The 22863-nt window shown below is 36.8% G+C and overlaps 2 protein-coding genes and 1 long non-coding RNA gene across 19 annotated transcripts in view; all 3 read right to left on the bottom strand.

Annotated features, from left to right (window-relative positions):
• Positions 1-217: 217 nt before the first annotated feature.
• LOC124295207 lies at positions 218-980 on the bottom strand. Its single transcript, XR_006905103.1, has 3 exons — positions 948-980; positions 367-442; positions 218-275 (listed from the first exon to the last, which is right to left on the bottom strand). It is a non-coding gene; the product is annotated as an uncharacterized LOC124295207 (long non-coding RNA).
• Positions 981-3229: 2249 nt separating this feature from the next.
• LOC107227863 (tropomyosin-1) lies at positions 3230-9686 on the bottom strand. Of its 2 annotated transcripts, none has more exons than XM_015669131.2 (7): positions 9655-9686; positions 6849-7136; positions 6290-6423; positions 6013-6201; positions 5818-5893; positions 5560-5692; positions 3230-3562 (listed from the first exon to the last, which is right to left on the bottom strand). In XM_015669131.2, the coding sequence occupies exons 2-7, from the start codon at positions 7086-7088 to the stop codon at positions 3480-3482; spliced, it is 855 nt and encodes a 284-aa protein (XP_015524617.1). In that variant the 5' UTR covers positions 7089-7136; positions 9655-9686; the 3' UTR covers positions 3230-3479. The 2 variants fall into 2 exon arrangements, with proteins under 2 accessions (XP_015524617.1, XP_046600236.1); XM_046744280.1 differs by lacking the exon at positions 3230-3562 and adding an exon at positions 4652-4749.
• Positions 9687-15577: 5891 nt separating this feature from the next.
• Positions 15578-22863, bottom strand: part of LOC107226544 (tropomyosin Per a 7.0102) — a 38930-nt gene continuing 31644 nt past the window's right edge. For 9 of the 16 annotated variants that reach the window (XM_046744265.1, XM_046744266.1, XM_046744256.1 and 6 more), the window contains 2 exons: positions 22379-22448; positions 19577-21411 (listed from right to left, as the gene is read on the bottom strand). In XM_046744265.1, the coding sequence (XP_046600221.1) occupies positions 21329-21411; positions 22379-22448 (153 nt within the window). In that variant the 3' untranslated portion in view covers positions 19577-21328. Of the gene's footprint in view, positions 16409-17165; positions 17470-19219; positions 19234-19576; positions 21412-22098; positions 22104-22378; positions 22449-22863 lie in introns of those variants that run through there. The other 7 variants (XM_046744264.1, XM_046744258.1, XM_046744255.1 and 4 more) reach the window with 3 other exon arrangements.

The raw sequence follows: 22863 nt of genomic DNA, 5'->3' as shown, positions 1-22863 counted from the left end.
CGCAATTGCTTATTACTGATAACTTGATATGATTATAATTTGGTTTATTACGGTTTACTTATTTTCAGACAATCCTGAAGTTGTATTCCAAGTTTTTCTAAAGATTCATAGCCTGAATAACATTATGAACTTCAACCTCATGATAATAACGGGACCGTGAAATATACAAGTGTTTATCTCGCACGGATTCAAGACAAGGTGAAAGAAATCAACCCACCTTTCAATATGTAGCCCGTTAATAATGTGGGCACCGTTGGACTATCCTCATTAATAGCCTCCAATACCGAAAACAGAAACATATTATTAATTTCGAATGAAGTTATTAAGTAATTGTTGGTACTTTTACCAAGAACTTGTAAAACTTACTCTTAATGAGAACTTGTAAAGCTTGATCATCAGATGGGCCACTGTCCACGTGATAAGGTATCACTGTTGTCAAATACTGTAAATTTTCAATATATTTTTGTCTGGTTAGAAACGTATCTCATAGGTCTAACAAGATTGACAAAGTACTAATCAGACTTTGCTCGTAAATCTAAGATGCCTACCTTGGAATCTTGTATGGATCTATGCTGCGGCAAAGGGCTATTACTATTTTGTATTTGGTTTCTCTTCTTCGTCACCCTACCCTACCCTGACCTACCCCCCCCCCCCCCCCCCGCACCCTGCTGCTATTACTACTGCCACTCCGATTTCTACACCTACTCCTGATCCTACTCCTACTTCTACTCCTGATACTACTTCTTCACCTGATCCCACACCTTTTCCTGATTCTACAGCTGATCCTACACCAACTCCTGATTCTATTCCTGATCCTACACTTACTCCTGATCCTACTCCTGATCCTTCTTCTATTCGTACTTCTACTTCTACTCCCACTCCTACTTCTACTCCTACTGCCATTCCTGATCCTACTTCATCAAATATTATAATGATGTTAAACTCACCGAGCACAAATCCTCGTCCTCCTTGTCCACCGTGTTCTCCTCGTCTTCCTCGTCCTCCTCCTCGTCCAGCTCGACCGCCTCCATCCACCGCTAACCACCTCGGGTCATACCTGGAATAATGATAAATATTCTCAGTATAGGAAAGAATCAAAAATATTGTGTGAGGATTAATATAATTAATTAATTGATTAATAATAGAATAAATTTTATTCGCGCTTTGATAGCTACTGAATATGCGCTTGCGCGAAAAATGATATGAACTAATTTGATGTAAATATGACAAGTTTGAAATATTTTAGATAAAATATAATTATAATTGCCATCAAGTATTATAAAAGTGTTTTACTCACCGAGCACAAATCCTCGTCCACCTCGTCCACCTTCATCTCCTTGTCTTCCTCGTTCTTTTCCTCGTGCACCTCCGAGCACCTCCAACCACCGTCCACCACTTCGGGTCATACCTCGTTTTTCCTGGATGTCAAAATCCACAAGGTGGAGAACCAGGACAGTCAGAACTAGGAAAAATTAGTCCTGAAGGTCAAAAGTCACCAGGTCAAGGACGTGGACAGCCAGAACTTTGAAGCGCATGTCCCTGATGTCTAGTTTCACCAGGTAGTGGACCTAGAGCGCAGAAACTACGGGGCTGTTGTCCTAAAAGTCGAGTTTCACCAGGTAGCGGACCTGGAGCGCAGAAACTACGGAGCGCTCGTCCTGGAACTCGAGTTGCACGAGAAAGCGGACTCGGGGCGCAGGACCCAGGAGGTAAAGAACCCGGCACTCGAAATCTGCGGAGCGCGATTCTCTCACGTCCGCTCTACTGCGCGTTTGTTTCCAGACTGAGGAATTCGGCTAGCTGATTTTAGATCGATGACGTCAAGAGAAAGAAAATTTGGGGTGACGTCACTTTCTGAACATACGAACATCCAAACTTTGGTTCGAACTTCAATACTATGTATGATATGATGAGTGATGTACGATGTATGATGTATGATTATATGATATGTCTTTACATTCCAGACAAGAAATGCGCACTTTATCTTCCTTTCCGATTACATACTCAAGCGGCTAGGCCCTTCGATGGTCAGCCTTTGACTAAAGATATATTCTTCAGTTAACGGGTCAGCTAATAACGCCGCCGTTCTGCGACAGTTGGATGATAAAAATTTTTGCTCGTACCATTCAAACGTGCGTTACAATACACTTGAAGTTTCCAGCAGTTTCGTTTCATCTTTCCGTATCGAAAAAAAAATCGCACGCAATCACCTTTTTAGGTCTTTAAATCAGGACACTGCGTTAAATACTGTCTCATGTACGGAGCATCCATTTCATCTCGATCAAAATTAGCGCATCCGTGATGTGTTACAGTTACTCTGAATTTTTTTCCATCCGAACACTTTTAGAAAAACAATTCTGCTTCTCTCCCCAACGTAGATACTTCACTTGCGACTAGCTAAAACAGAGTTTCGATTCTATGCCTACAAAAATTCGAGATCGAGAGAGCAAATGAAAAGTTGTTGGACTAATTATGAATATTAATGTTATGGATTACATCGAGCGCGTGTCGAATAGAATCGCATTTCGAAATGAATAATTCTTCCATCATTTTCATGAGCGTCTTTTCACCGTCGACGGTACAACGCTGCCGCGTCAATTTGACGCCCGGGATAACCCAGCCTAATGCGAATAATTGCATGATATTCCGACTTGGTAAACGGTATCGGAATCATTACACTGCATCATCACTTCAATAATACTAATTGTCAATTACGGTCAAATTAGTCAGTCTGGAATTTTACCGTTGTTGAAGATACATTTGAACGGATGTACCTACGAATCATTTGCGCAAGCTAGAGTCCTAATTTTTACAATCTACTGGACAGTGAATTCGCAATCGGAAGTACCTATTTACCGTTATTTTCTTGATCGGACCCGAAATTCAACTATTGATTGCTCAAAATGTTATTATGGTAAAAAATTCAATCTCACGTTTGTCAACTACGACCATGATGATTTCGGAAATGCGGAATTTGAACCCCCTTGTGCAGTATCATATATTTTATAACGGGTATTTTATCAAAGAGATTTTACCCAAGTTTTTATATTCCGAGGAATCGTTCCTAAATGATAATCAATTAATCATATTAGATCGTCTAGATTTAAATCAAAATTATTGGAGACCAGGCTTTGCTTTGAATTAATTTGTCAAATTGTAAATCAGCTATTGAATATTTCTAGCAATGTTAAATTTTATTTTATCGCAACATCAGCCTGCGACGTGGAGATTGATTTTTAAGTTTAAATTTATTAAATACCATACCGTACTATATTTCGTACAATAAGTAGTAATAATATTTATTAATATAATATATTTATATAACCGTGTATATTAACATAATGTGGTGATAACAAAACGTGTATGTTTTCAGATGTTGTGTGGTTGTTTTTTCGTAATTTTTAGCGTGTATTCGATGGAGGGTTTGAACATTTTCAATGAAATTCGTAATATTATTGATAATTTGTAAATATAAGTCATTAATATCCAGCCAATTCGGCGAAGGTGGAGTCCATCTCGTCGGCCAACGACTTGTATCTGTCCTTGTTGATTCCAAGTTCGTCTGTAACGAGATAAACATTATTTCATTAAATAAATAACATCCGTTACTCTGACAACCGGACATAATTTCCAATATTACTAAGAAGTTTTGCACAACGACAAGCGACAATTGTCCGCTTCCATCTTTGAATCTAACGGTAATGAGACATGATTTGATTTGTGCTAAACTTTTTTCGCTTCATTCACAGATTTCATCTCCCAGTAATCGTTGTCACATGTCATAACACTGCGTTCAGCGAGGATTTATAAACGTGGATTACATATCGTGGTAGCAATGCATCACGTGAATTCGATCTAATTTCGGTAATTCGTATGGCATAAATCCTACGGGGATCAATCTGGTCATCAAACCTCTAGTACTTTCTATGTCTAGGTAAGTTCGAAGGAAGTAAAGAATTAAAGAAGTAAAACAACAAGCATCGTCAGTAGTACAGGTCACGACGCTGTACGCGTAACTGCGTTAGTAAAAAATGTTAGAAGGGGAATACCGTCGCTTTTTAATGAAGAAAATAAAAAAACTAAAAACGTCAATTATCGCTAAAGCTACAGGGAGCAAAAGTACCTGGGCCTGCGACTGCAGATGTAGCGAAGCTATAAAAAGCTATGTCGTGTTAACAATATTGAAAGTGTATATCGTGTATATTTTTACGGTTGGAGTCGTCTCCTGTCATGGTGACGTATTGTGTAAAGACCGAGTGTTTTACCGATCGATTTAATACGGCACTTGGTAACAGATCGAGTCACGAAATTAAACTAATCTCAACTAACTATATTTCATGAATTATTATCAATCGTCTAATTGTCAGTCAGGAAAAAATCGTCGCAGTAACAGCGATATCAGCGTGTAAGGTCAACGTGATCAGAACTGGAAATCGTTCATAGTGAATTAGTCTTAACAATTAATGAAATTTAAAAAAATATATAATTAAGAGGTAAAATGACATACTACAATTATTTTTTTTTTTCATTTTGCTTTTTCTACCCGAACACTAAAAATAAACTGCAAAAACGCGTTTCAAGTTCTATACAGCGGAAGCCAAGTAAACGTGTTTGGTGTCTGGGAAGCGATTTCAGGAATCGGTCTACTGCATTGTGTACGTGTTATTTAGTAGGCACTAAGTTCAGCAAACGTCGAGTCCAAGTCGTCGCAAATTGCTTTGTGTTTCTCCTTCTCGTGGAACAAATCGTCTGCAACGAGAAACGACGGAATTCGTTAAAATCCGTCGATATTCGGAACCGCTGTACCGTTATCGGGTTTCCCGACAATTTACCAGTGCAAAAGAAACATTGTTCGAAAAAATAAACGACAAAAAAAAAGGCTGAAGCACGAATTGTGATCATCGGTTAAGAAATAAAACATGTTTCGGAAGAGATTACTCTGTATTACTGGACTCTTGGTAAATAGGACTGTCATCAAAAAGCTACAATCGACAACTGACACGAACAAAAGCACGGTAATAAAGCACGGCGAAATGCGCCATCTGCACAAATGAAACGGCGCTTGCCCAATTGCATCGTTATTCGAAGCTTTAAACATATGCAATATATACGCATGTGTGTAAATACGTATATGCTCAAAAGATACGATTCACGGCTTTAAATATAATTATTCGCTGTTCATAGACACGAAAGTGAAGGTTAGTATTAGCTGTAATGAAAAATTATGTAAACAGTGATAATAAACAGAGAAATGATTGTTACTAATGGACGCGACGAAATCTCTCAGAGTTGAGAAGTGAAAACTTGATGAAAAAATGTTTTATCCAGGAGTGTTCAACGTCACTTGAAAACAAGATCAAAAATTGGTCTGAAACGACGCGATTGTCCTTTAATGGAGGTTTGATATTTCATTGAAAGCGGTCGCAAACATTGTTCGAAAAAACTGAAATAAATGTATGACAACTTTCGTTCGGTGATTTGACGTTTTCATTGAAAAATCACAGCGACTTGACAACAGTGAATTATAAAAAAAATTCGAATTTATTTCAGGAAACGTACCTTCAAGCCTGTCAACCTCCTTCTGGAGCTTCTTGACGGTCTTCTCGGCGAATTCTGCACGAGCTTCGGCCTCCTTTAGCTTGACAGTCAAGGTCTTGAGCTGGCGCTTGAATTCCTCGACTCGTTGGTTGGCCTGTCAATAAACGAGTTACACTTTGGTCACGACTCGTGGCATAAATTTTGAGAGATAAGGATCGCTTTGAAACGAGAAAAGAAAGAAACTGCAGCCCTCGACCGCTTCACAGTGTTAGTAGTTACCTTTTCTTCGGACACTTCCAAGGATTTCAAGCTGTTGCCGACAACCTTGAGTTCCTCCTCAAGCTCCATGATCTTGCTGTGAATAAAAACATGTTATAATTACACGTCGGTATTAAATAAGTTTCCAAAACTATCCCGTCGGAAGTCACCCGGTTCCCCGGGTATAAAACATTACTCTGTTTACGTTGTACTTACGCTTCTCCGGACTTGACACGGTCCTCGGCTACCTCAAGCTCGTCTTCAACGAAGGCCAGCTTGCGGGATACCTCGTCGGACTTTCCGTCAGCGTCCTCAGCAAGGAGACGAGCCTCCTTCAGCTGGTTCGTGAGCTGGTCCATCCTCTCCTCATCCTGCTGACTGCGGTTCTCCAATACTTTGCACATACTGAAACGAGGAACGCGAGACCAGTCGATGAGTTTAGCCGTGACCCATTGAATCACGAGAATTTAACTTAGATTTTAGCTGCAATTACCGGCTCGACTCATCAGCCGCCTGGGAAGCTTCGGTCAGTTTCGTCGTCGCGGTACCCAGACGCTCCTCAGAGCGTTCCAAGTCCTCTTCAATCAGCTGGACTTTCCTGTTCAAAGCAGCCACCTCGGACTCAGCCTGAAATCGACAGTCACAGTTTCAATAGACGGAATCACCTTCGGAATCATCGGCCACGTTGTCTCACATATATGGTGATTTCTCTATCAATTGGGCCATTTTTCCGTGGATCACTTGACAATATTATACGTGTTCCATTCCATTAAAGCGAAACATCCTTTCCTTTTTCATTTTCAAAGATTATTACTCGATGAGAGTTTCGGAGGAAGTAGTTAAATAATTGCTAATATCACATCTTCAACTGGATATTTCTAAGGGTTGAAAAAAACAGAAATCCTAGGTTTTTGAATTTGCTAAAACAACACGATCTTTTCGCAATCCTCGGTTGAAAAAACTCCAAGAAACTTGAACAAAGTTACGGCTACAAAGGCATAACAATAAGTCAATGAAGAAAGCCCCATGAACGTGTAGAGGTGTAAACTTACGTTGGTGAGGGACTTTTCACGCTCCTCAAGATCCTTGTTAGCCTGCTCCAAGTTCTGCTTGTTGGCTACAAGGTCGGCCTCGACCTGCTGCAGCTTCTTTTGCAGGTCGTTGACTTCCTCGAGGACTTTGTCCGCGCGGAGGTTTGCCTCTTTGGCCTGTCCCTCGCAGGTGTCGGCTTTGTCCTGCGCGTTGTCCTTCTCAAGCTTCATCGCTTGCATCTTCTTCTTAATCGCGTCCATGGTGGCGGCTTTTTATTTGCGACTTTCCTCACGTAACAATAACAACCGCTGGAACATCAATCGGCATTTCGTTAGTGCGATTTCGCATCTTCTTATCGTCGTATTCTACCATAACTATCGACTCGGGTCGAGTTGCTTTTTGTATCTGCTTATTTTTGTATTTACATTAGAAGCATTTACTTGTTCATCATTTCTGCCGCGCTAATCGGCGAACCTTGAAGTTTCAAAGCTAGACGATCTTACGGCGAACGACTAAAATAACATTTCCAATGGAATATGATAGCTGCTTGCAAATGGAATCCTGCAGAGCAATCAAAGCTGCACGCTTATAAACAGATTGATGCCTCTAGACCTTGACGTCTATTGAAGTACAATTTCATTTCATTTGGATTATGCAGTGTAATTATTAGCCACATGTTTCATGCATTCGAACAAGTGTGAACTGGGCCAAGATGGTTGTAGAAAATTACAGAGCAATTCGTGAAAATTTCATCTGATTATAACGGCAACAAAATTGTTTCCACACTTTTTACAAGTATACCAATCACACGTTAAACATTGCTCACACTACATCAGGTATCGATTGCTAATACGAAAAGTAAAACATTCCTGACAGTTATTTATTAAACATTTATAGAATCGTTACAGAAAAAGAACAATCAACCTCCGTATGCTTACGTGATAATAAATATCCAAGTCATGTTTCCAACGAATATACCGCAAAGCTCAGTGCGAATGGTTATATGCAAGGGTCAAAGAGCAAAGGCGAAGAGGTGAAAATGGGTCGAGAATGTCGTCGTGGAATGAAAACATTGTTTAAATAGCCCGGCAGCCTTGAGAGTGAGAACCAAAATGGCCGCCGAGGCGAGAGTAGTCAGTGAGCAAATAACGCCTGACCCATGCCGACGTGACCATCGGCAAACGGGGGTATTTATTTCCCTTGTTTTGTAGAAGCGTGTATAGGATGATATTCGACCGGTCGACGTATAATGCCGGAGCGCTCAGAATGCCATCATAGAAAACGGCGTCTACGGAAATAGCTGTGGAGAGGCCGGTCTATAAATACGACTCAACGTCGGCTGACGCCAAGCGTCTGTATCCCAGAGGATCGGGCTTTACTTGGCTGCCAACTCCGACCGACATCCGATCTAACTGCGTGGCGTATTTATAGAATTTACGAAACTGCGAAACCACTGCGATTTCAATAATAATCTAACACCGGGATGCCCACCTTAGAAATTTTTTTTCATGCGATCGATCAAACGCCCCGGCTGAAGCGAGAAATTAGTCATAGATCTTGGCGATCGGTTTTAGTATTGATCGTTTGATTCAGATTTTTTGAACGATTTAATTCACATCGCGGTTTATAAAATCCATGGGAAACTGTCGACTGGTTTTCACTGTCTTTCCTCGCTCTGTTCGGAGTCTGAGAATTCGTTTTATAATCTCGGATAAACGTGCAACAGGGAAAAAGAAGCTGATTTTCGATTGAAAAATAAAATAAAGATCGGAAACTATATTAAGATACGATTACGAGTAGCCCGCAGACCCACGTATTCAGAGGGGTTGGAATTTTTGTTCATTATTTAATAAACGGACGTTCTACGGGGACCAACATCGATCAAATAACACAAAGCTCAATTCACCAAAACTTGTATTTTAAATACTATAATTACACATTCGACAAATTCTTATACATATTATTATATATTAGCATTCTCATCGTAAGGAGTAGTGTTACGTAAGATACAATATGTGTAAAAGTACCGCGAAACATTACCATAGGAAACAATTTACACCATAGAAAAATAAATGCAGATTTAAAAAAAAAATGAATAAAACCGGTACAAATACAAAAACTAACGGGGTGACAATAATTGCACGTAATTTGACAAGGATTGTTTGTGTGGGTACAGCGGTTTTTTTTTTTTTCAAACAGGTGTGTTACGGTATGTTATGGTGTTAATTGCTACTTACGACATTACGCAACAATGCAAGTCAAAAGAAGTAAGCCCTTGAAGCATAAGCGAATCGATGTTAATATTGCGGTGCCTAAAGCGTCCTCGAAGATTATTTTCATCTCCGTTGCGGACGTCCATTTTGCGATAGCTCTGTTTTTTTTTTTTCTTTCTTTCTTTCTTTCTATCATTCGCCAAGCACGTCTCCTGCAAGAATTCAGGTGTCACAAGAAGTATATTATTCAATTCCTCAATTAACTTGAACGATGGTCAATTTCGGTTGTAGTCTGTGTTTTTTTTTTTTTTTTTTCTTTTAAATTTATTTTTACTGTTTTCTTTACTATTATTATTAAACCGGCACATTCACTCGTTGTCAGACACATTTTCGCATCTCTTTCGCTCTCTCTCTCTCTCTCTCTCACCTTAAAAATGATAGGTAAAAAAAAAAATGATTGACAAACTTCGTAGATCGTTTGTACAACGCTGCGTAATATTCTGCAAAGCTTTTCGTTCTTATACCTTCGACGTATAAAAACGCACACCAAACTTCTAAAATATTTAATGTTAGGGCTGAATGGAAAACCACGAAAGGGGTGTTAAGCACTTACCTACCCGAGCGAGTAGAGCGACGCGAGTCGAGTGCCGTCGGGACGCCCGTCAGCGTCGCGTTCCGAAAACTTGCGGGTGGGGAACCCAAAAATGGCGAGCAGCCAGCCTCGTTCCCCGCGTTTCCCGAAGCCCAGCGAAGCCCAGCGAAAAGCTCCCCGGCAGACAGAAAGAAGCGAGGATTTTCAACCATCGTATAATCCCTTCACGAATACCGTGTACGCGGTTATCGAGAGCTTCGCGATACGCTTAAATTAGCGAGCTTTTATAAATTCTCGCTTGTATTCGCGACCCCCGTTAACGTACACTGTGTAAACAAAATACGATCCGGGTGTCATATTCGAATTCTTTGGCATGTAGAAACTGTGTCAAATATTGCACTCCACGAGCTATGCGATTTAACGTTTGTTCGATTCAGTAGCACCCTGCGTCGCAGAAAGTGACGTCGTATCGAAAATACATTCACATTTCAACACATCGGATTTGATACTAATAACTGTTAGAGTCTATCAAGAGTCGAAACCGATTTTATCGACACGCTATCGAGAATTTCAAATCACCCAAGAAATTTGGTCGCAAAAAATTGACAAGTACCAACTTAAGTTGTATTCAATTATAAAAGTCTATTGTTGGAGTATTTTTGGCTCAGCGTTGACTCGTTGGAACTAAAAAAAAAAAAGTATCGAAGCTTGCGCGAGATTAAGCTAAAACGATCAGCTGGTTTTTCGTTCCGACGCCATATTGCTCACGCAAGCTAGTCGACTACAATTTATTCGCTAGAAATTACGTACTCGTGTGTGAAATATTTGGTCAAGTCGTTCATTTTGCACTTTCTCAAAACATCACGTTCAGTCGATACAGATCATTGACCTGTTCATTTACAGCAGCGGCATTGTTTACAAATGATGTTAATCAAATTCACTAATTTTCTCACAATGAAGTACATTGTACATGCTCGGGTTGTTGAATAATGGCACCTGTGATGCGTGAAAAAATTGGCGCATAACTCTGATACCGTGGCACTCTTGGCTATATCTGTAAACTGGGTCTTTGGCACGCCTTGGCATGATATTCCGACAGTCGTCGGCTTTACATTTGAATAACAGTTGTTGAAGATAAAAAAAAATGAAAAAAAAAAAACACAGAAGATAACTAAAGCCAATGTCCGTGAGAAAATACCCGAATATTCGACGACCGAGTTACTCTTCCTTACTTCATCGCTGTTCACATTAATAACACCTCGTGAATGCGATATAATCTAAGATCGTCAGAGCAGCTGTTAGAGTTCGTGTGGCTATAAGTGACGTACGCATCAAACACGGGAGACGGTGTAACATCCTTTAATACATTCCCTGGGGTACTTTGTCGCTGTAAACCTTAATAAATTTTGTCGAAAATTAGAATTATTCGAGTATGATTTTTTTGGAATTTCTCTCCAACGTTCCGAGTTGAAGTTTAAATTTTTTCCCCGTACTTACATGCCAAGGATTTTCTCGTGTCTTTATTGAAAGTGCTTTGATTTCTCGAAAACTAAATTTCCTCTACCTCGATGAAGAAAACTATCTTTATGGTTATGGATTGAAACGTTAGACTTTCATTATAAAAGGGAGGGGAGTGACTTAATTAAAAATAATCTCCACAGAGAGAAAGAGATGTATTCTGTGAGAAATAATGGTAGCAAAGCTCACATTACCAATTCATACATTCAAGTTACATCGTCCATAACGAAATCCTGCGATCAAGACATGACCTTGCAGTTAATAATAGATCTTTTGATAGGGAAAAAATACCGAGACGTCGGGTAGGTCGACGGGCTGAAACCGAGGAAGAAGGGATGACGTCAAAATCAGCTGATGAGCCGCGTCGAAAAGAGCATAAAAACCTTGTTCAAGTCTTGAAAAAATTCCGTCACTCAGATTCCAAGCTTTTTCCTAACTGTATCTTACAGTACGAAACTATAATTATTTTCCTAACTGCACGCATCCCGTTTCTCTGATTTATGATACCTTATACCACGAATTAATAACAAATTCCAGTTATAAATCAGGAAAATTCTAAGCCCATTTTTCCGACGCCTCTGAGCAGTTTACTGATCAGACGACGAAGTCACTGCAGTACAGAAACTGAGGTTTTTTGCATCCTGTAGCGTAATTCTTTTCTTAAACTTGTAGTAAACGATACGAGCAATCCTTTTGGTGCCTAATTTTTTATTGTAGATTGCAGATACGTATAATTCACTGCAACTTGGTGAAAAACGGAAGTTCTTTTTTAGCATTTTATCCTCCTAGTGTAGTGGATAAACATTGTTTTATTTTCAACCCGTACGCAGTAAACGGATCGGAAACTGAAAATAAACAAAGCATATTTCTGTCGGACTACGTCTTCATACTTTTCAATGAACTATCAATTTCCGTCTATTCGATATGTATGTGTGGACCAAGTTCACGAGCAGGGTCGAAAATATTATATATATCAGGTTGAATTCGACACCTACTTCGATGCAATTTCCTGTCATCAACTGCTCTGCAGCTACAGAATTTTCTTCTAACCGGGATTTAGCGACGTTGGAACACCGTGAATAGAACTAGTATTTTGTATCATTTTTCAGGGATAATTTTATAACTCTGAATCTCTTGAGGCCTAGAGTGACTCGACGATGCGAATACTGCCGCCACCTTGCCGCAATTTGAACAAATCATACCCTCATTATCCAGAACAAGACCGATGTGAACAAACTGCATTTTGCAGCTTGGATTGAAATTTATAGATGTTGCAGAACAAATTTAGCGAAAAAATTGGATGAACCCCGATTCCACACCAACGTTACTGGATGCCAAAAATAATCGGAAGAGTTGTATTGGGCACGAGATTTGTTGGACACAAACCGATTCAATACCAACCCTTTTGGACACCAGCGATTTTGCGGGCACACCCACATTGGGCCCCAAAGATTGAATAATTGTATTTAAATGCTCGATCAAAACCCAAATTGTTCAACTTGGGAAAGTAATGCCGAAGTTCCATTTTCAGACCGATTACCGAACACGAAAGATTCTTCTCTTTGAACTTTGAAAAACCGACTTCAGCATTACATTTTCCAGGTCTGACAAATTTTGGTTCGGGGTCCGATAGGGCCGTGTCAGCAACACCGCTATTGTCCGATAAATCTCGCGTCCAATACAGTTTCAGATTATTTGTGGTGTGAAATAACGCTGGTGTCCAAACGAGCTTTTCCCGAAAAACTAAGGGACCTGGGTACCGCTCTTTCAGTTATGTGAAACATGAATCAATCGTCATCGCCGCATTTCCGGTAGATCGAATCATGCCATCTTCTAATTTTGCAAATACAGGCTGCATGCTCGTCGCGAAGAAGTGTAATCAAAGTTGAAGTCGGACCTGGAATTGGGCCAAAAATAACCAACGTAGTGACATCACCGACGCCCCAGTCTTCTTGACTAAAAAAAAAAAAAAGTTCACGTATCCCAAGAATAGGAAGCAGAAGAAACAGACGCTGGAGATTTATTTATACTGTTGTAAATATGTACGAGATACGTCAAAACTGCACAAATCGTAACATGACAATATGGCGGTAATTATTCAACATGTTTTTATTCGTTCACGCGTAGATTCCTAAAACGCTGTTTCATTTTCAAGCTGCGTTAAATTTTGGTCAACTCGCTAACAAGATGATATCTTGAATAAAAAACAATCAATTCTCTGATACAAGGCTGATCAGCTGAGTGTTAAAAAATTATTTCTACAAAGTTGAGAACGCATTTTTCTTTTAAATTGAATAATTATGGAGTGCAGAGTATAAAATTCAAGAATCAAATAATTGATGAAGAAATAGACTCACTGCAATTATTTGAAAACTATGACTGAATTTCACTGCAAATTGCTTACCAAGAAACTAACCGAACGATTCAAGCACAAAGTATCCAAATTTCTTCTTATGATTCCTAATGACTTCCTAAAGTAACCCAAACGCATTTTATGGAGAAAATGTGTAAGTATTGCGAGAAAAGTGAATCGCTATCGCCATAATCGCGACAGCATGAACTTAACAGAAAGAATTAAACAGGACCAGGGATTAGGGTTATTAATTAAATGATCATTACTCGGGCAGATTGTCAATGAAAAAAGTATATTTCGTCTTTTAGACGCGGGGCTCACGCCTCGTACGTTTTTTAGTTGTTTCTTTTTTTTTTTCTTTATATTCAATTTAATTTATTACTATGAATAATTATTACGTCCGTCTACCATTAGCACGAGCCAAGGCTTGCGAGATAGAATCATGTGATTTAACGATGATGATAATAACTTCGTTTATAGTTCAATAATAGCATAATAATGATAAAATAACAATGGCAACGACATTATGACAATAAGCGTTAAATTCTAAAGGTGGGCTAAGGTTGTCAATCGCCTAACGTGACGGAATCTTCCGAAACGCGTACTAATCGAAGTATTCAAATGTATAATCGAACTAGCCTCGACTCGTGCAGATGTACAAGCCGCAAGAATTTGAACAATGGATCATTTAAGAATAATCAGAATACAATATATGCTATATTATTTTCGCGAAATAGCCTGCACGAAAAAATCTATATCGTAAGCTTGTACAGCGTGCAATTTCTGATCGCAATTTCAATGCAAATCTTTCCGGTTTATCGCAGCAAACTTTTGAAAATCTCAAACGATCGTCCGACGCCTAATTCACTTTCGCTCGTATTAATTTTCTTCTTCCCTTTCATCGAATTCCCGACAAAGTTTACAACATCAACGTGTAAATCCACCACACCTCCAATTATTATTATCATTACTACACACACGTGTAATAAAAAACCGTTATAAAAAGTAGGGCGTTCTCAGCTGGTGATGAAGACAATTTTCACATAATTTATATGATTTTACCTTATATAGATCACTATCGCTAAATATATCGTACGATGCGTTAAAATGACGTGTTTTTGCAACGTTAAATACGAATATCCAAAAGCTGTTGCGTTGACGTGTGTAACAAAGTTTACGTGAGTGCAATTGTATGATCGTCTGTAAAGACGACAAAATAAAAATTCACTTTTCACAACTGCGCGGCAAAGCTATGTAATATATCTTTTATGTAATGCATGTAAGAGCTAAAGCTAATAAGCGATGGTGCAGTTATTTCGATTTTTTACGTGTCTTTCATTGTTTCTTTACTGTTTATTTATGAATATAACGTAGAGGACCTTTCAGTTTTTAATATGTGGTAAATACACATGTACAACGAAATTGTGACGGTTTTAGATCGGATGAATTCTAGGTCAAATAATCGAAAATTGAATAACCAAATCAAAATATTGTCGGACAGATTTGGCCTGAAAATAAGACCCAAGTTTTTATTTTCACTCTTCAATTCTTTTCAAATTTTCCAACGTCCATTCAACCGCGGTACTTCGTGAAAATAACAGTAATTACGAAAGTTAATAGAGAACCGATTCTGCGGCATGGATGCTCTTTCTAACTTCTAGGCACAAAATGATGATCAAAATTAATGAACACAGGCATACCTACCACATTCGCAAGGCAATTATTACGTCTGTCCACACTATAATAACAGAAAGGACTTCAAACTGTAGCGTATTAATTTTATATCGTAGCAATATTTATTTCGTAAAGTATGAAGAAAGAAATCCAATGCGAACAAATAACAATCATACTTGTAGCACGAGGCAGCTATCTATCTATATATATATATATATATATTATATTATATATATATATGCGCATATATGTATTTTATTACATAAAATTGAGACTGTCACGACTCGAGGCATTCAATCTTCGTTTTTATTAGAATAGGGTTCAAAGTTGAGTCGTTCCGCCACAGATATAAATTTTGTACTCTGTTGTATGTGTATAATTATATAATTAAGCTTACACTCCCGTCATTTTTTTATGTCTCTTGATATATTTTTTTTTTATGTTCTTCTACTTTTACTTCGTTGACCGAATTATTGCCTAAATAATTTGCGCTTTCGACCGGTACACTCGTTAGATAAGCTGAATACCTGTACAAGTAATTGGAACTAAAAGGCAATGACGCTGCGAAAAGGGTCGAGTGGTTTTACTTTTAAAAAATATTTACTGTACAGTTTGAGGCCCTTGCCACAAAATAACCTTCGTAAATAGCGTATATGATGTATAATTAAATAACCGCCAATGTAGACTATAGCGATAATTACGGGGAATATTTTCAATTTCAAAATTCAAATTCCCAATTATTTTCAGTACCATAATATTATAATATTATATACATCAACGATATCCGATCAAGCCCAAATTTTGTGTACGTAATATTATGTGGTACAGAGCTCGTGAAATCACATTATATAATAATACGCAATCGGCACGAACACTTTTTACTTGCTTATTTAATTCGCGATGTTTCTTTTTTTGTTCAATTTTTGTTTTTTGTTTTTTGAAAATGTTGATGCATGTGTTCCATTTTTTCATCCCTCGCTCCGTTTCGAATCAGCTATACCCATCATAGATACAACGATCAGCGAATTAGGTACATAATCAATTATGCGACCAGCATGTGGCAGTGTGATAATGGATTCATAGATTACGTATTTAATTACAATCTACATAATCGCTGGATCGTTCGACTCATACGGACATTTAACAACTAATAACCCGCCAGATCAGCAATCGTTTGGTCCATCTCGTCGGCAATCGCCTTGTACTTGCTTCTTTCGTTGAGCAGTTCATCTGCAATTTAAAAAATCAGCGGGTACGAGAGTTAGTGTTTTGTTTGTTAGTACTGTTAATATACGAACACAAGCATAAGCATTTATCATGGAAATGTTAACATTGTTATTTATCCAACATGCATGTTATTACGGACGGCACAGAGTTTTCTGGAATATTTATTAGCCTTGAGTGGGAAAGATAAAAAAAATGTCATCACATATTATTCCGATAATCCTAAAAGTCACAACGACGTTGATATTTTCGCGATTAATTGAAGGTACTATTTTTTTCTGTTTTTTTTTTTTGTAATCTATAACGTTGCAAATATCATTCTGACTTTCGGGATAATCGCAAGGATCTGAAATTATGGCTTCGACGTGCCGGTTTAGCTGTGGATAAGCTGTAAAACATGAAATTAGAAGTCAGTACAGGATTATTTGGTTAGACAGAAGAGTTGTGAAGTTGTGAAGAGTGGAAACCTGTTAAGACAAAAGTAATCATTAGTGTTTTTTTGATGTCAGAAAAAAGGTGATCAAATATAAGTGAACGATTACAAAGCATTAAAAATTTTTGAACGCAATCGTTTCGTCGCGGTGCCGGGCTGAATGCATAAACATATCTGATAGGAATTCGAAAGTAAAGAACAGTTTTTGTTTATTCAAAGATTTGTCTTTCGATACAGCGAAGAAACGATGATACGTGATCGGGTAAATTGAGCGATATGACTGATGAAAAAATAAGATTTGAAACGAAACCAATAAATAACGATACCGTCTTAGAACAACATAGCTTTATAATATATTAATTTTAATAATTATATTATAATAATACAAGTAATTGTAAGTTGAACGTATAGTAAGACAGTTTTCTTTTTGCTGTTTTTGTGTAGGTGTATGTGTGCGTGTATGTATACATGATATTTTTGTTCTTTTGTTTCTTGTTTTGACGAATTCTGTATGTCGAAGGTGCGAAACAAATATAACTGCATGCGCGTTTTGCTTAACCGACCAACTCGGTGAAGGTGAGGTCCAGGTCGTCGCAGATGTATTTGTATTTCTCCTTCTCGTGGACGAGTTCGTCTGCAAGGAAATTGTTCACAGTTTACAATCGGGCCCATCACCCCCGAAAACCCAAGATTTGCCCCAAGAAAAAAAAGCATTTTACAAACGAAGCACGTCGTCGCAGAATCTCTTTTAAATCATTTTTTTACTTCCACCACATTTTTTCATTCCTCGAACACGCTACACATATTTTCGACTAATTTCAGTATTATCGTAACAACAACAACGACAACAATTTCAAAGAGATTCTCCGCACGTTTTAATATTATTTAGTGAAATATGAACTATAGAGAAACTTCTGTGCAACGGATATATGAAAAATATTCAATGATAAAGTGAAAATCAGGGGAGAGAGAAAGCGGGGTTTATAGATGAAGCGCTACAACTTACGCATTAAATGTGAGTTAGAAGGCAAAGCGTGAAAAAAAAAAACAAATAAAAAAAAAAAAAAATGATGAAAAAAATTATGTATATATTTAGAAGCGTTATTCAAGCTGCCGATCTCATCAAACGCCGTAGAGTTCTTGAAACGCCATATCCAGGCCGTCTCCAATTTCTTTGTACTTCTCCTTCTCCACCACCATCTCGTCTGCAAAGCATTTTTTAGCGAGTCATTCAAAAGCCAAGTACAAGTGATTTGGGACAAGGAGAATCGACGAGTCGTCTTCTTTCTTTCACAATTTACAGGTATGAACGGAAAATTTCATATATCAGGAACTTTTCGTTGAAAATCAAGCGAACGCGACGAAAGGTAGAAAAATGGTGCATTGATAGCGTGATTGAGGTTCTTCAAGTGAATAACGAAATGACGTAACAAAGAATGCGGAACGGAATCATCGTTAATGTAACAAATATTGCAAAGCGGGGTGATAAAAAATAAAAATTCAATACTTACTATTAGCCATGGCTGTGGATTCTAATCCATTTTATAAAAGCCACGATCCATGCAATGTTGTTAAAGGAAATTAATTTAAAAAAAAAAAGAAAAAAGAAAACGCTTGGCAATTACACAATATCGATAACTGGTAGTGACTACACTATAAGGGAAAAAAAATTAATAAAGTGTAACAAACTAATCTTAAGGATAGTAAACATTAAATACATATTAGTTATGTAATAAGAAAACAAAATAAAAAACGGTACGACACACTCAGGTTTTTCAAAATGAAAATATATATTATAAACAGTTTTATAATTATAATAGCAATATAATTATTACAATAATATTAGTTTTATTATTATTATTATTATTATCATCATTGGAATTAATATTAAGTAAATTAATAGACTAATAAATCAAGTATCATTTTATACTTTTATAATATTACTTTTAATTCATTTTTCTTTACTCTCTTTTTAGATTTCAGCATTTTCAATAATAGGAAAAAAAGAAAACAATCGTGTATGTAAGGATGAATAATAACAACGTGAAATGTCTAAAAACTTACACAGGGAATACATTGTCCAGTTTTATTGAATTTATATCGTCGCGGAATGATAAAGGGAGGTTGGAATGATTACGGGTGCATATAAATATACATGTATATATTTTATGTGTATTTTATATATATATATATATATCTATTTTTTTCGAGTAGATATGGGAAATCTATTCTTGAAAAACAAAAAATTAAGAAACTCCGTTTCGTAACTAGCGAACCGTGCAACAGTTTCTTTTAGTCAAATGCTAACGTGAAAGTTGATTCAAAAATATGCCAACTTATACGTAAGTACAGCAAAACGGAAAAAAAAAACACTTCAACATTCACTACACTTTTCCCTCTCGATTTAGCAGAAGCACAGCCGGATATATGTATATACATGTATATAATATAAGAAAGGGGGGAGGGAGGAGGAAACCAACAACAACAACAACGGGTGTGAAACATTTGATTCGTAAACCGAAAAAAAATCGATACACCTCCTCGGCGTATGTATTATGTGTACCCATGCATATGTGTGTGTGTGTGTTTATACATATATGCATATAACCGCGAAGCGTACAAAAAGAATATTGTCGCACGAATATAAAGAGTAAATATAAATAAAATTTGTCTATTGATTTAATTATCATTTTTATTGTAATTCTTATGATAATGCACTTATTATTGTTGTTTCATTGTCAATTTTTATTTTTAATTTTTTTTTTTTTTTCCCCATGCATCTATAAATGATAAACTTTTAACTCGAGATTATCTCGAATGAACTTTAAGCGTTCACTGAAAATTTATATACCTATCCGTGGTTCCAGTGTACGCGAAAAACGCGAGACCCCAAATCTCTATTTAATGTTATATACGTGTAACATGATAATAATATAATATATTTCACGAATTCGATAGAATTTTTCACAACTAAACCAAATTTTTTCCCCTATTTATTTCGAATAAATTATTGTTATATCAATCCAATTACAAGAAAAATTTCGTACAAAAAAAGTTAAAACGGAGGAAGAAAAAAAATAACAACGACGAGGACAGGGAAAGAAGAATCAGAGAAAAGTATCTATTATTATTTTTCGTTTCTCTCTCTCTCTCTCTCTCTCTCTCTCTCTCTCTCTCTCTCTCTCTCTCTCTCTCTCTCTCTCTATCCTTACGCGCAAAGAAAATATATATTTATACAGGCGAACGTGATAATTGAACGATGATTGAATTGTTGAAATGTAAAATATTAATGAATCGCGATAGATGCAGGTATCATATGCTATACGTGGCGAATAACCGAAGTTCTCTGTTTTTTTTTTTGGTCCGTGTATAATTAGAATAAAAAGGAATCAAGGACGGGTGAACGCGGCTCGATAATTTAGTAATAAGACGTAAGAGAAAATACTGGAGCAACAGAGAAAGGCTACTAAATATAGAAGATATTATCTATATTTTATAATATACTCCTATACCTATACATGCATATTGCTGTCAATTAGAGGAGAGGAATGCACGACGTAATTTCTGAACCTTCCTCAGTCTTCGGATGATGTAACCGTCTGTTTTCAATTTCGGCAAAAATATACAGTTTTTAAAGCGCGTCTCTTTTCTTTTCGCAATTTCATTTTCTTCTACAAAGATACAGCGAGTAAAATTGTGGAGATGCTGACGCAGATTGGAAGAAAAAAAAAAAAAAAAAAGATAATTCGAAGAATATTCACCTTTCTGTTTGTTATATATAATATATACATGTATTTATTATTATACGTATAACTTTTACGTATAAAATATTCACCGACGAAAACAAACGGTTTTGCGAATGAAGAGGACAAGGCGAATCGAATTCTCACTGATACATACACATATACACGTATGTATACATATAAAAATATATATCTTCTTTATTTATTTGCATCTTTTGCGAATGTATGCGACAGTTTTGTAACGGAATGTCAATTGCGATAATACGCGAATGGAATGAGGAAAATTCGATATGCCAGGAAAAAGGCGAAGGATTAAAGATACTCGGTTCAATATGTGCGTCAGGGTAGTTAAACGGTTCAACTATACGTAATAACGAATGCGTAGTATTGAAAACGGGAGAGACACGTGATGAAAATGTTGCTTTGATATACTCGTATATCGTTATCTGCCTTATCTCCTGCTCGAAAAATCGGCCCTAATCCTATTTAAATATAAGGACACTGTATTTCCTTCTGTCTTTCTTTTTTCCATTTTGTCTTTTTGTTTCAATACATATATACATGCATATATATATACATATATATATATATATATGCATTGTTGTTGTTACGTTAGGCGTGCACCAAACAAGCGCGTTTTTCTATTACTTTAATTATTATTAAATTTTTTCTTTCTTTTTTTTTTCTCTGTGTACGTGTATGTATGTGTATGTGTGTAAATTTTGTCCACAAATGTGTGTGCAACATGTTCTACATGTTCTGGATGTCATGCAGCGTCGACTCCATCTCCTCCTGAAGCAATTTATTTTTCTCCCTCTCGGCAACTAGGTCGTCTGTAAATGTTATTTGTTAACTGCAACCAATTCTCAAACAAACAAACAAATTAAAAAAACAACGACAACACTCGAAATGCATCGTTTGTAAGTTTTTTTTTTTTTTTTTTTTTTTTCCATAATGTCGGTTCGTTGGCGTGAATTAGATGTACAATATCAAAACCTGAAAACGTTATGTTATCGTGTTTTTATCTTAAACACACGGCACACAAGTTTTTACGTTAAACGGCGTGACAAATTTTTTTAAAACAATTTTTAAGGGCGTCGTCGAAACAACAGCTTTGTGCATAATATTGGTAGAACTAAAACTGTACTTCTTTTTATAATCGTTTCACACCTGTAATATCTGTAATACTCTGTAACGAGAAGACAAAAATTATTTGTGCGAAAATGAGGCTAAGCTGCTGTTCCAATGCCAATGCCCTTGAACGAAATGTAGATCTATTAAGTTACAAATTCAGTGTAAGCAGTTAATCATAACAAGTATTGAACCTGCTAGAAACTGAGGATTGAAAAATAAAAACAGAATCTCATAATCACAGAAAGATTTTACAAACAGGTATTGCAATCAAACATAAGCTTCGAAAAAGTATCCTCAAACAGTTGCGAGGAAAACAGAAGGAAAGAAAAAATTAAACCGTATTCGTTGCATAATCTTGTATGCATTTGTTCATCATATTTAATTACACACGTTACGATGTATACGGTTTAATAACTGTACACTTGGGGGGAATGGAGGTTACAAATTTAAAAAAAAAACAACGACATAAAGTGCAACGAGTTAAGATCGTTGTTCCATTATTAACGGGTATCTAGATTTGATTCTAAAATTTTCTGTGTATGTTTTATAAGAAAAAAAAAATATACATATATATATATATAGGGCGAAGAGTAAATGGTAAAAGGAGGAGGAAAAAGTTTGAGTAAGAACGAACCGCGAAGAGATTATTGAAAAATAAATACAAACCCTCGAGCCTGTCGACCTCCTTCTGCAACTTTTGCACGGACCTCTCGGCGAATTCAGCGCGAGCCTCAGCCTGTGAAATTAAAAACAAAAGGGAGTGAAACATACGTTAGAATCGCCAATATTCGCTCCGACGTTAAAATTCATGTACGTCAAATCGTCTAATCGCATGTACTGAATCGAATTGACGATGAAACGATATACGCGTTTATACGCTAAAAATTATAGAAGTCAACGAAGAATCAAATATACATATTCCGGGTTTCTTTTTCATCAAGTCATTTAAAACAATCTTTCTTTCATTTCTTTTTAAACATTCATTTGTTTTTGAATTTGCACAGCGATTAGCAGCTAATTTTTAACGTCGTGTATATATATACATAATGGTATTCGATTAATATCAAATCAATTGTTGTTAATAATAAAAACAACAACAATCCAACGCTTACATCACATATATGATATATGTACTGATTGTTAATCGTCAC

Source organism: Neodiprion lecontei, chromosome 6 (assembly GCF_021901455.1).
Source record: "Neodiprion lecontei isolate iyNeoLeco1 chromosome 6, iyNeoLeco1.1, whole genome shotgun sequence".
Classification (NCBI taxonomy): Eukaryota; Metazoa; Arthropoda; class Insecta; order Hymenoptera; family Diprionidae; genus Neodiprion; species Neodiprion lecontei.
Note: the sequence above shows the minus strand (reverse complement) of the source record. Positions and strands in the feature narration are given on the sequence as shown.